Genomic DNA, 11,589 nt, shown 5'->3' on the forward strand with positions numbered 1-11,589 from the left:
ACACACCTGGGGACACCTGGGGACATCTGGGGCACACCTGGGGACACCTGGGGACAACACCTGGGGACACCTGGGGACACACCTGGGGACACACTGGGGACACCTGGGGAGGGGATGGCACCCACCTGGGGACACCTTGAGGGGACACACCTGGGGACACACCTGGGGACATCTGGGCACACCTGGGGGAGTACCTGGGGACACACCTGGGGGCACACCTGGATACACCTGTGTACACCTAGGTGCCCCCCAGGTGTTCCCAGGTGCCCCCCAGGTGTCCCCCAGGTGCCCCCAGCTGTGCCCCCACCCTCACCTGTCCCCTCCCCCCCTCACCTGTCGGCAGGGCGACGCCCAGGTGACGCTGCGGGCGGTGGAGAGCCTCCTGCACAAGTTCGCGGCGCAGGAGCTGATCGAGGTGCGCCGGGGGCTGCTCCACGACGGCCCCGCCCTCGTCACCTGCGCCGACCACTCCAAGCTGGCCGCCATGGCCGCGGCGGCGGCGGCGGGGCGGCGGCGGGGGGCGGAGCCGGAGGGCGGGGCGGGGGGCGGGGCCGGGGAGGGGAAGGAGGCCAAGCGGTGCCGGCGGGCGGCGGCGGCGTCGGACGTGGACCTGGAGATCGAGAGCCTGCTGAGTCAGCAGTCCACCAAGGAGCAGCAGAGCAAGAAGGTGAGGGCGGGGTTTGGGGGGTGGGCGGGGTTTGGGAGGGGGTGGGGGGGTGGAAATGGCGGGGTTTCAAAATGGCGGGGTTTTAAGATGGTGGAAATTCAAAATGGCGGGGTTTCAAGATGGTGGCGTTTCAAGATGGCGGCGTTTGAAGGTGGCTGGGTTTCAAAATGGCGGGTTTTTAAGATGGTGGCATTTAAAGATGGCGGAGTTTGAAGATGGCAGATTTCAAAATGATGGGGTTTTAAGATGGCGGAATTTCAAAATGGCGGGGTTTCAAGATGGTGGCGTTTCAAGATGGCGGCGTTTGAAGGTGGCTGGGTTTCAAAATGGCGGGTTTTTAAGATGGTGGCATTTAAAGATGGCGGAGTTTGAAGATGGCAGATTTCAAAATGATGGGGTTTTAAGATGGCGGAATTTCAAAATGGCGGGGTTTCAAGATGGCCGGTTTTCAAGATGGCGGCGTTTCAAGATGGCGGGGTTTCAAGATGGCAGGGTTTCAAAATGGCCGGGTTTCAAGATGGTGGATTTTAGGGATGGCGGGGTTTCAAGATGGTGGCATTTCAAAATGGCGGCGTTTGAAGATGGGTTTCAAAATGGCGGGGTTTCAAGATGGCGGGGTTTCAAAATGGCAGCGTTCCAAAATGGCGGCATTCAAGATGGCGGGGTTTCAAAATGGCAGCATTTCAAAATGGCGGCATTCAAGATGGTGGGGTTTCAAGATGGTGGCGTTTCAAGATGGCGGCGTTTGGGCGGGGTTTCAAAATGGCGGCGTCTGAGTGGGTGGAGTCTAGAGATGGTGGGTGGAGCTTAATGGTGCTGGGAGGAGTGTAAGGGCAGTGGGTGGGGCTTAGAGGGGGTGGGCGGGGCTTAGAGATGGTGGGTGTGGCTTGAGGGGGAGTGGGTGGAGTCTAGAGAGGGTGGGTGGAGTTTAGAGATGGTGGGTGGGGTTTTAAGGCTGGTGGGCGGAGCTTAGTGGTGGTGGGTGGAGCTAGAGAGGGTGGGTGGGGTTTAGTGGTGTGGTGGGTTTAGGGTGGTGGGTGAGCCTAGAGTGGGGGTGGGGTTAGAGGTGGTGGTGGGTTTAGGGGTGGTGGGTGGAGCCTAGAGATGGTAGGTGGGGTTTAGTGGTGGTGGGTGGGGTTTAGGAGTGGTGGGTGGAGCCTAGAGATGGTGGGTGGGGTTTAGTGGTGGTGGGTGGGGTTTAGGGGTGGTGGGTGGAGCCTAGAGATGGTAGGTGGGGTTTAGTGGTGGTGGGTGGGGTTTAAGGTTGGTGGGTGGAGCTTAGAGATGGTAGGTGTGGCTTGAGGGGTAGTGGGTGGAGTCTAGGGAGGGTGGGTGGAGCTTAGAGATTATAGGTGGGGTTTTAAGGCTGGTGGGTGGAGCTTATTGGTGGTGGGTGGAGCCTAGAGATGGTGGGTGGGGTTTAGAGATCATGGTATAAGGTGGTGGGCGAGTAATGTGGGGTGGAGCCTAGAGATATAGGTGGGGTTAGGGGTGGGGGTGGGCTAGAGATGGCGTAGATAAGGTGGGATTAAAGGCTGGTGGGCGGAGCTTAATGGTGGTGGGTGGAGCCTAGAGATAATAGGTGGGGTTTAGGGGTGGTGGGTGGAGCCTAGAAGATGGTGGGTGGGGTTTAGGGGTGGTGGGTGTGGCTTAGGGGTGGTGGGTGGAGCCTAGAAGATGATAGGTGGGGTTTCTGCAGGTGGGTGGAGCCTAGAAGATGATAGGTGGGGTTTCTGCAGGTGGGTGGAGCCTAGAAGATGATAGGTGGGGTTTCTGCGGGTGGGTGGAGCCTAGAAGATGGCAGGTGGGGTTTCTGCGGGTGGGTGGAGCCCAGCGATGTTGGGCGTGGCTTACCGAGGTGGGCGTGTCCCAGGTGAGCCAGGAGATCCTGGAGCTGCTGAACACCACCACGGCCAAGGAGCAATCCATCGTGGAGAAGTTCCGCTCGCGGGGCCGCGCCCAGGTGCAGGAGTTCTGCGACCACGGCACCAAGGAGGAGTGCGTCAAGGCCTCGGGCGGCGAGCGGCCCTGCCGCAGGCTCCACTTCCGGTCAGCCTGGGGGCGATTATCGGGGTTTGGGGGCTTTTTTTTGGGGTTTTGAGGCATTTAATTCACATTTTGGGGAGTTTTTTTGGGGTTTTGAGGCGTTTAATTCACATTTTTAGGAGTTTTTTTGGGTTTTGTGGTGGAGTGTTTCAAGGCCTCAGGCCTCGGGCCTGCACTTCCGGTCAGTTTGTGGGGAATATTTGGGATTTTGGAGCGTTTATTTGAGGTTTTGGGGTGATTATCTGGGGTTTTGGGGCTTTTATTTGGGATTTTGAGGGGTTTAATTGAAGTTTTTCGGAGTTTTTTTGGGGTTTTGGGTTTGAGTGCCTCAAGGCCTCAGGCCCCCGGAAGTGCTGAGTCCAGGCCTCAGGCCTCAGGCCTGCACTTCCGGTCAGTTTGTGGGGAATATTTGGGATTTTGGAGCGTTTATTTGAGGTTTTGGGGTGAATATCTGGGGTTTTGGGGCATTTTTTAGGAGTTTTTCCTTCAAAAAATTCAAATTTTTCCTCGTAAAAACCCCATTTTTCACTTAAAAAATTCAAATTTTTTGCCCGTAAAAAAATTCACATTTTCCCCACCAAAACCCGCAGTGGACGCGCAAAAAATGCAAGGGGTCCTCAAAAAAATGGACGTGGGCCGCAGAAAAACCCCATGGGGCCCCCGAAAAAACCCCAGGGTACCCGCAAAAAAGAGGCAACGTGGGCCTGAAAAAAAAAGCACCTTGTGCCGCCAAAAAAAGCACTGGGGGCCGCAAAAAGGCACGGGGGGCCGCCAAAAAAAGGGCACGGGGGCGCCAAAAAAGGCACGTGGGGCCGCCAAAAAAAAAGCACGGGTGGCCGCAAAAAAGGCAAGGGGGGCCGCCAAAAAAATGCATGGGGGGCCGCAGACAAGCCCCAGTGGGCCACCGAAAAAAGGCAAAGTGGGGGTCCTGGAAAAAGCCAAAGGGCTCCCCAACAAAAACCCCAGGGGACCCGCAAAAAAGTCAATGGGGGCCGCAAAAAAGGCACCGGGGGCCTCCAAAAAAAGGCACGTGGGGCCGCAAAAAAGGCACGGGGTTCCGGAAAAAAGTCAGGGGCGTCCCGTAAAAAATGCCCAGGGGTCGCACCAAAACCCGCAAAAAAGGCACTGGGCCCGCATAAAAACCCTAGTTTGCCCCCTAAAAACCCCATTTTTTCACCTAAAAAACTCAAATTTTTTTCCTTTAAGAAATTCACATTTTCCCCACCAAACCCTTCATTTTACCCTCAAAAAAATTCACTTTTTTCCTCATAAAAACCCCATTTTTCCCCCTAAAAACCCCATTTTTTCACCTAAAAACCCCATATTTTTTCCCAAAATTTCCCTTTTTCGCCCCAAATCCCCCCCTCAGCCGCATCATCAACAAGCACACGGACGAGTCGCTGGGCGACTGCTCCTTCCTCAACACCTGCTTCCACATGGACACCTGCAAGTACGTGCACTACGAGATCGACACCTGCGCGGCCACGCCCCCCCGCAGCCCCGCCCAGCCCCGGCCACGCCCCCGCTCCCCGGCCACGCCCACCCGCGGGGCCCCGCCCGACGCCGGCGCCGATCGCCTCTTCCCACCACAGGTAAATCTCCGTTTTTCCCTTTTTTCACCTTTTTTTGGGGTGGTTTTGAACCGTTTTTAGCTTTTATCATTCGCATCATTATTGATTAGTTGCTGACTAATTCGGATTTTTAATTCAAATAATTTTTTGTTACGTTATTTATTTGTTTTCATAATAAAAATATCGATTTCTCCACATCCTCTCCTTCACCTGGATCAGTTCATGAGCCCCAATTCCCCCAGTTTTTTACCATTTTTCACCATTTTTGGCCATTTTTTGACCATTTTTGCCCATTTTTTCACCATTTTTGACCATTTTTGCCCATTTTTCACCATTTTTTGCCCTTTTTTCCCCCTTTTTTGGCAATTTTTTTGGCCATTTTTTGCCCTTTTTTTTCCCCATTTTTTTGGCCATTTTTTCCCATTTTTTGCCCATATTTTGACATTTTTGGCCATTTTTCACCGTTTTGCCATTTTTCACCATTTTTGCCCATTTTTTCCCCATTTTTTGCCCATTTTTTGGCCATTTTTTCCCATTTTTTTCCCATTTTTGCCATTTTTGCCCATTTTTTTCCCATTTTTTTCCCATTTTTGCCCATTTTTGGCCCTTTTTTTGCCCTTTTTTCCCCCTTTTTTTGGCAATTTTTTGACCATTTTTTTCCCATTTTTTTCCCATTTTTTTCCCATTTTTTGCCCACTTTTGCCCATTTTGGCCCATTTTTTGCCCATTTTTTTCCCATTTTTGCCCATTTTTTGGCCATTTTTTGCCCATTTTTGCCCATTTTTTTCCCATTTTTTTTCCCATTTTTTCCCCATTTTTGCCCATTTTTTGCTCATTTTTTTCCCATTTTTTCCCATTTTTTCCCATTTTTTCCCATTTTTTCCCTTTTTTTTCCCATTTTTTGCCCATTTTTGCCCATTTTTTGCCCATTTTTTTCCCATCTTTTCCCATTTTTGCCCATTTTTTGCCCATTTTTTGCCCATTTTTGCCCATTTTTGCCCATTTTTGGCCATTTTTTTGCCGTTTTCCGCAATTTTTCTTTATTTTCACCATTTTTCCACTTTTTCACCCCATTTTTCCAGTGGATCTGCTGCGACATCCCCTCCCTGGCCCTGTCCATCCTGGGCAAATTCCTGACATGTTTCTGACCCAATTCCTCCATTTATGGTCGTTTTTTTGCCGTTTTTCACCGTTTTTCGCTATTTTCCTCTCTTTTAACCATTTTTTCACTTTTTCACCCCGTTTTTTCAGTGGATCTGCTACGACATCCCTCCCTGGCCCTGTCCATCCTGGGCCAGTTCCTGACATTTTCTATCCAAATTTGGCCCATTTTCACATTTTTTTTACCATTTTTCACCGTTTTTTGCTATTTTCCTCTCTTTTAACCATTTTTTCACTTTTTCACCCCGTTTTTTCAGTGGATCTGCTGCGACATCCCCTCCCTGGCCCTGTCCATCCTGGGCCAGTTCCTGACATGTTTCTGACCCAATTCTGGCCCCGTTTTTGCCGTTTTTCGCTGTTTTTTGCCGTTTTTCGACATTTTTCTCTATTTTCACCATTTTTCCACTTTTTCACCCCATTTTTCCAGTGGATCTGCTGCAACATCCCCTCCCTGGCCCTGTCCATCCTGGGCAAGTTCCTGACATGTTTCTGATCCAAATCTGGCCCCGTTTTAGCCGTTTTTTGCCGTTTTTTGCCGTTTTTTGTCGTTTTCACCGTTTTTTCACGTTTTCACCCCGTTTTTCCAGTGGATCTGCTGCGACATCCGCTACCTGGACGTTTCCATCCTGGGCAAGTTCGCCGTGGTGATGGCAGACCCTCCCTGGGACATCCACATGGAGCTGCCCTACGGCACGCTGACGGACGACGAGATGCGGCGCCTCAACATCCCCGTGCTGCAGGACGAGGGCTTCCTCTTCCTCTGGGTCACCGGCAGGTCGGGGACCCCAAAACCACCAGGATTCGCCCCAAAAAACCCGGGGCTTCGCCCTCGGTTTGGGGGGATTCGCTGCGAGTTCGTAGCGGCGCCAAAAACCACAAGATTCGCCCCAAAAATCCCAGGATTCGCCTCAGGTCTGTGGGGATTTACCTCGAATCCACAGCGACCTTGAAAACCTGAGGGTTCGCCCCAAAAACCCCGAGGATTTACCCCAAAAACTTTAAGATTTACCTTAAATGAATTGTGAACCCAAATCTGCCAGGATTGACCCCAAAACCCTGAGGATTTACCCCAAAAAACCCCAGGATTTATCCTAAATTCATTGTGATCCCAAATCTCCAAGGATTCACCCCAAAACTCCAAGGATTCACCCCAAAAAACCCCAGGATTTATCCTAAATTCATTGTGATCCCCAAATCCAAGGATTCACCCCAAAAAACCCCAGGATTATCCTAAAGTCATTGTGACCCCAATTTGCCAGGATGTACCCCAAATGCCCCATGGTGTCGCCCCCAAACCCCCCAAGGTGCCCCCCAAAAAGCCAGAGGTCTCCCCAAAAAGGCTGATGGTTTGGCCCCCAAAAAGCCCGCAAGGGCCCCCCAAAAGCCCATGGGGGGCCCCAAAAAGCCCAAGGGCCCCCCAAAAGCCCCGAGGGGCCCCCAAAAAAGCCCCGGGGGCCCCCAAAAGCCCAAAGTGGGCCCCCCAAAACCCCAATGGTCCCCCCAAAAGGGCCCCAAGGGCCCCAAAAGCCCAAGGGGCCCCCCAAAAGCCCGCAAGGGGCCCCCCAAAAGCCCAAAGGGGGGCCCCCAAAACCCCAAGTTGGCCCCCAAAGAGTGCCCCAAGGGGCCCCAAAAGCCCAATGTGTCCCCCAAAATCCCGCAATGGTCCCCCCAAAATCCCAAAGGGTGCCCCCCAAAAACCCCAGGTCCCCCAAATAGTCCCCCAAGGGTCCCAAAAATCCCAAGTTGTGGTCCCCAAAAAAAAGCCGCAGTGTTGCCCCAAACAATCCCAATTTCCCCGCTGAACCCCCAATTTCCCCCCAAAATCCCAAATGTGGTCCCCCCAAAACCCCCAGTTTCCCAACAAAAAGCCTCGATTTTCCCCAAAACCCCAAGTGCCCCCAAAAGGGCCCCAAGGTGCCCCTCAAAAGGTTCCCCAAGGGTCCCCAAAAGCCCAAGGGGGCCCCCAAAGCCCGCAAGTGGCGCCCCAAAAAGCCCCGGGGGCCCCCCAAAACCCCCAAGGTGCCCCAAAAGCCCTAAGTGGGCCCCAAAACCCGCAATTGGCCCCCCAAAAAGCCTCGAGGGTCCCCAAAACCCCAAGGGTGCCAGCCCAAAAGGGCCCCAAGGGTGCCCCAAATAGCCAAGGGGGCCCCCAAAGCCCGCAAGGGGTCCCCAAAATGCCCAAGGGGGCCCCCCAAAAACCCCAAGGTTCCCCAAATGATCCCTAATTTTTCCCACAACCCCAATTTTTCCCCCAAAATCCCGAATTTTCCCCAAAAACCCCAAATTTTTCCCCCCAAAACCCCAATTTTCCCCCAAAACCCCAATTTTTCCCCCAAATCCCTCGATTTTCCCCAAAATCCCCAATTTCTCCCCAAAAAGCCCAATGTTTCCCCAAAAACTCCAATTTCTCCCCAAAATCCCATCGATTTTCCCCCAAAACCCCTGCAATTGCTCCCTAAAAAAATCCCAAATTTTCCCCAAAACCCTCAATTTTCCCCCAAAAAAATCCCTGTTTTCCCCCAAAAGCCCTGAATTTCCCCCCAAAATCCCAAATTTTCCCCCAAAACCCAATTTTCCCCAAAAAGCCTCGATTTTCCCAAAACCCCCAATTTCCCCCAAAATTCCCCACATTTCCCAAAATCCCAAATTTTCCCCCCAAAACCCCAATTTCCCCCAAAACCCCAATTTTCCCCCAAAACCCCTCGATTTTCCCCCAAAACCCCTCAATTTCTCCCTAAAAAAAATCCCAAATTTTCCCCAAAACCCCTCGATTTTCCCCCAAAACCCCAATTTTTCCCAAAACCCCTCGATTTCCCCCCATTCCAGGGCCATGGAGCTGGGCCGGGAATGCCTCAACCTCTGGGGGTGAGTTTTGACCTTTTCCCTTTCAAACCCCCCCAAAAAAAACCCCAAAAAACCCCAAAAAACCCCAAAAAAAACCCAAAAAAACCCCAAAAAACCCAAAAAAGCCCAAATTGTCCCCAAAATTGTGCAGCTACGAGCGGGTGGATGAGATCATCTGGGTGAAGACCAATCAGCTGCAGAGGATCATCCGCACCGGGCGCACGGGGCACTGGCTGAACCACGGCAAGGAGCATTGCCTGGTACCCAAAATCCCCTGAATTCACCCCAAAAAGTGACCCTAAAAATAACCCAAAAACCGAGCCCAGAATGAGCCCAAAATGAGCCAAAACGGACCCAAAATGACCCAAAATGGCCCCAAACGTGCACTGGCTGAACCACGGCAAGGAGCACTGCCTGGTACCCAAAATCCCCTGAATTCACCCCAAAAAGTGACCCTAAAAATAACCCAAAAACCGAGCCCAAAATGAGCCCAAAATGAGCCCAAAATGGCCCCAAAATGACCCAAAATGGCCCCAAACGGGCGCTGGGTGAAGCAGGGCAAGGAGCACTGCCTGGTACCCAAAATCCCCTGAATTCACCCCAAAAAGTGACCCTAAAAATAACCCAAAAACCGAGCCCAAAATGAGCCCAAAATGAGCCAAAACGGACCCAAAATGGCCCCAAAATGACCCAAAATGGCCCCAAACGGGCGCTGGGTGAAGCAGGGCAAGGAGCACTGCCTGGTACCCAAAATCCCCTGAATTCACCCCAAAAAGTGACCCTAAAAATAACCCAAAAACCGAGCCCAAAATGAGCCCAAAATGAGCCAAAATCGACCCAAAAGTGACCCCTAAACCACCCCTAAAACTGAACCTAAAAACCCCAAAAACTGATCCCAAAAACCGACCCCAAAATCCCCAAAAGTGACCCCAAAATGGAGCCAAATTTCACCCGAAATCCTGACCCCACCATTGACCCAAAATCCCCCAAAATTGACCCAAAACCTGACCCCAAACTGACGCTCAAAACCTGGAGCCCAAAATCCCCAAAATTGACCCTAAAAAATCCCCCAAAATTGACCCCAAACTGAGCTCAAAACTGAGCCCAAAATCCCCAAAATTGACCCTAAAAAATCCCCCAAAATTGACCCAAAACCGACCCAAAATTGACCCAAAACCGACCCCAAAACTGACCCCAAAATCCCCCAAAATTGACCCTAAAAAATCCCCCAAAATTGGCCCCAAAATCCCCCAAAATTGACCCAAAACCTGACCCCAAACTGAGCCCAAAACTGACCCCAAAATCCCCAAAATTGACCCTAAAAAATCCCCCAAAACTGACCCAAAATTACCCTAAACCACCCCAAAATCTGATCCCAAATTCTGACCCCAAACCGACCCCAAAATCCCCCAAAGTGACCCCAAAACCCAGGGGAAAATCTGGGGGTGGATTTTGGGGTGGTTTTGGGGGATTTTGGGGCTTTTTGGGTGGATTTTGGGATTTTTGGGGTAAATTTGGGGGATTTTGGGGTTTTTGGGGTGTTTTTGGCCATTTTTGGCCATTTTTAGGGGATTTTGGGGCAGATTTTGGGGTTTTTGGGATTTTTGGGGTGGATTTTGGGGATTTGGGGATTTTGGGGTGATTTCAGGGGGTTTTGGGTTTTTTTGGGGTGGATTTTGGGCATTTTGGGGTTTTTTGGGGTGAGGTTTGTGTATTTCGGGATTTTGGGGCAGATTTTGGTGATTTTGGGGTTTTTTTTTGGGTGGATTTTGAGCATTTTGGGGTTTTTTGTGGATTTTGGGATTTTTGGGGCGGATTTTGGTGATTTTGGGGTTTTTTTTGGGGTGGATTTTGAGCATTTTGGGGTTTTTTGTGGATTTTGGGATTTTGGGGCAGATTTTGGTGATTTTGGGGTTTTTTTTTGGGGTGGAATTTGAGCATTTTGGGGTTTTTTGTGTATTTCGGGATTTTGGGGCAGATTTTGGTGATTTTGGGTTTTTTTGGGGTGGATTTTGAGCATTTTGGGGTTTTTTGTGTATTTCGGGATTTTGGGGCAGATTTTGGTGATTTTGGGGTTTTTTTTTTGGGGTGGATTTTGAGCATTTTGGGGTTTTTTGTGGATTTGGGGATTTTTGGGGCGGATTTTGGTGATTTTGGGGTTTTTTTTGGGTGGATTTTGGGCATTTTGGGGTTTTTTGTGGGTTTGGGGATTTTTGGGGCAATTTTCGGGGATTTTGGGGTTCCAGGACCCCCCAAATTTTGCTCTCCCACAGGTGGGGGTGAAGGGGAACCCCCAGGGCTTCAACCGGGGCCTGGACTGTGACGTCATCGTGGCCGAGGTGAGACCCCAAAATCCCCCGATTTCAACCCAAAACGGCCCCGGGGATTTGACCCCAAACTCGAGGATTTAACCCCAAAATCTGGGGGTAAAAAACCAAAATCTGGGGGTTAAAAAACCAAAATCTGGGGGTAAAAAACCAAAATTTGGGGGTTTAACCCCAAAATCTGGGGGTAAAAAACCAAAATTTGGGGTTAAATCCCAAAATGTGGGGGTTTAAACCCAAAATTTGGGAGTTTTACACCAAAATTTGGGGGTTTAAACCCAAAAATCTGGAGTTTAAACCCAAAATCTGGGGGTTTAACCCCAAAATTTGGGGATTTAAAAAATGGCGGGAAACCAAAAATCGCCTCAGAAAATGGGGGAAAATGGGGAAAAATCGGAAAAAAATCAGCAAAAAATCATCAAAAATCAGCAAAAAATCAGCAAAAAATCGGCAAAAAATCATCGAAAAATCATCGAAAAATCAGAAAAAAATCAGAAAAAAAAAATTAAAAAATCAGCAAAAAATCTTAAAAAAATCATCCAAAAATCGGCAGAAAATCATCAAAAAATCATCAAAAAATCGGCAAAAAATCAGCAAAAAATTATCAAAAAATCAGCAAAAAATCAGCAAAAAATCAGCAAAAATCATCAAAAAATCGGCAAAAAATCAGCAAAAATCAGCAAAAAATCAGCAAAAAATCGGCAAAAAATCAGTAAAAAATCATCAAAAAATCATCAAAAAATCAGCAAAAAATCGGCAGAAAATCATCAAAAAATCATCAAAAAAATCAGCAAAAAATCATCAAAAAATCATCAAAAAATCATCAAAAAATCGGCAAAAAATCGGCAAAAAATTGGAAAAAAATCATCAAAAAATCAGCAAAAAATCAGCAAAAAATTATCAAAAAATGAGCAAAAAATCATCAAAAAATCATAAAAAATCATCAAAAAATCGGCAAAAAATCGGAAAATCATCA

General features: G+C 49.6%; 1 protein-coding gene across 1 annotated transcript; it reads left to right on the plus strand.

Annotated features, from left to right (window-relative positions):
* Window positions 1–343: 343 nt before the first annotated feature.
* Window positions 344–10,628, plus strand: METTL3 (methyltransferase 3, N6-adenosine-methyltransferase complex catalytic subunit; the record flags this gene model as incomplete). Its single annotated transcript, XM_050987726.1, has 7 exons — window positions 344–667; window positions 2,541–2,716; window positions 4,083–4,305; window positions 6,033–6,220; window positions 8,272–8,310; window positions 8,441–8,549; window positions 10,563–10,628. Coding segments are annotated over 7 exons (1,125 nt in total), but the record flags the coding sequence as incomplete, so codon positions are not given.
* Between the last annotated feature and the right edge of the window lie 961 nt (window positions 10,629–11,589).

This window comes from Serinus canaria, unplaced genomic scaffold (genome assembly GCF_022539315.1).
Source record: "Serinus canaria isolate serCan28SL12 unplaced genomic scaffold, serCan2020 HiC_scaffold_199, whole genome shotgun sequence".
In the NCBI taxonomy this organism is placed as follows: Eukaryota; Metazoa; Chordata; class Aves; order Passeriformes; family Fringillidae; genus Serinus; species Serinus canaria.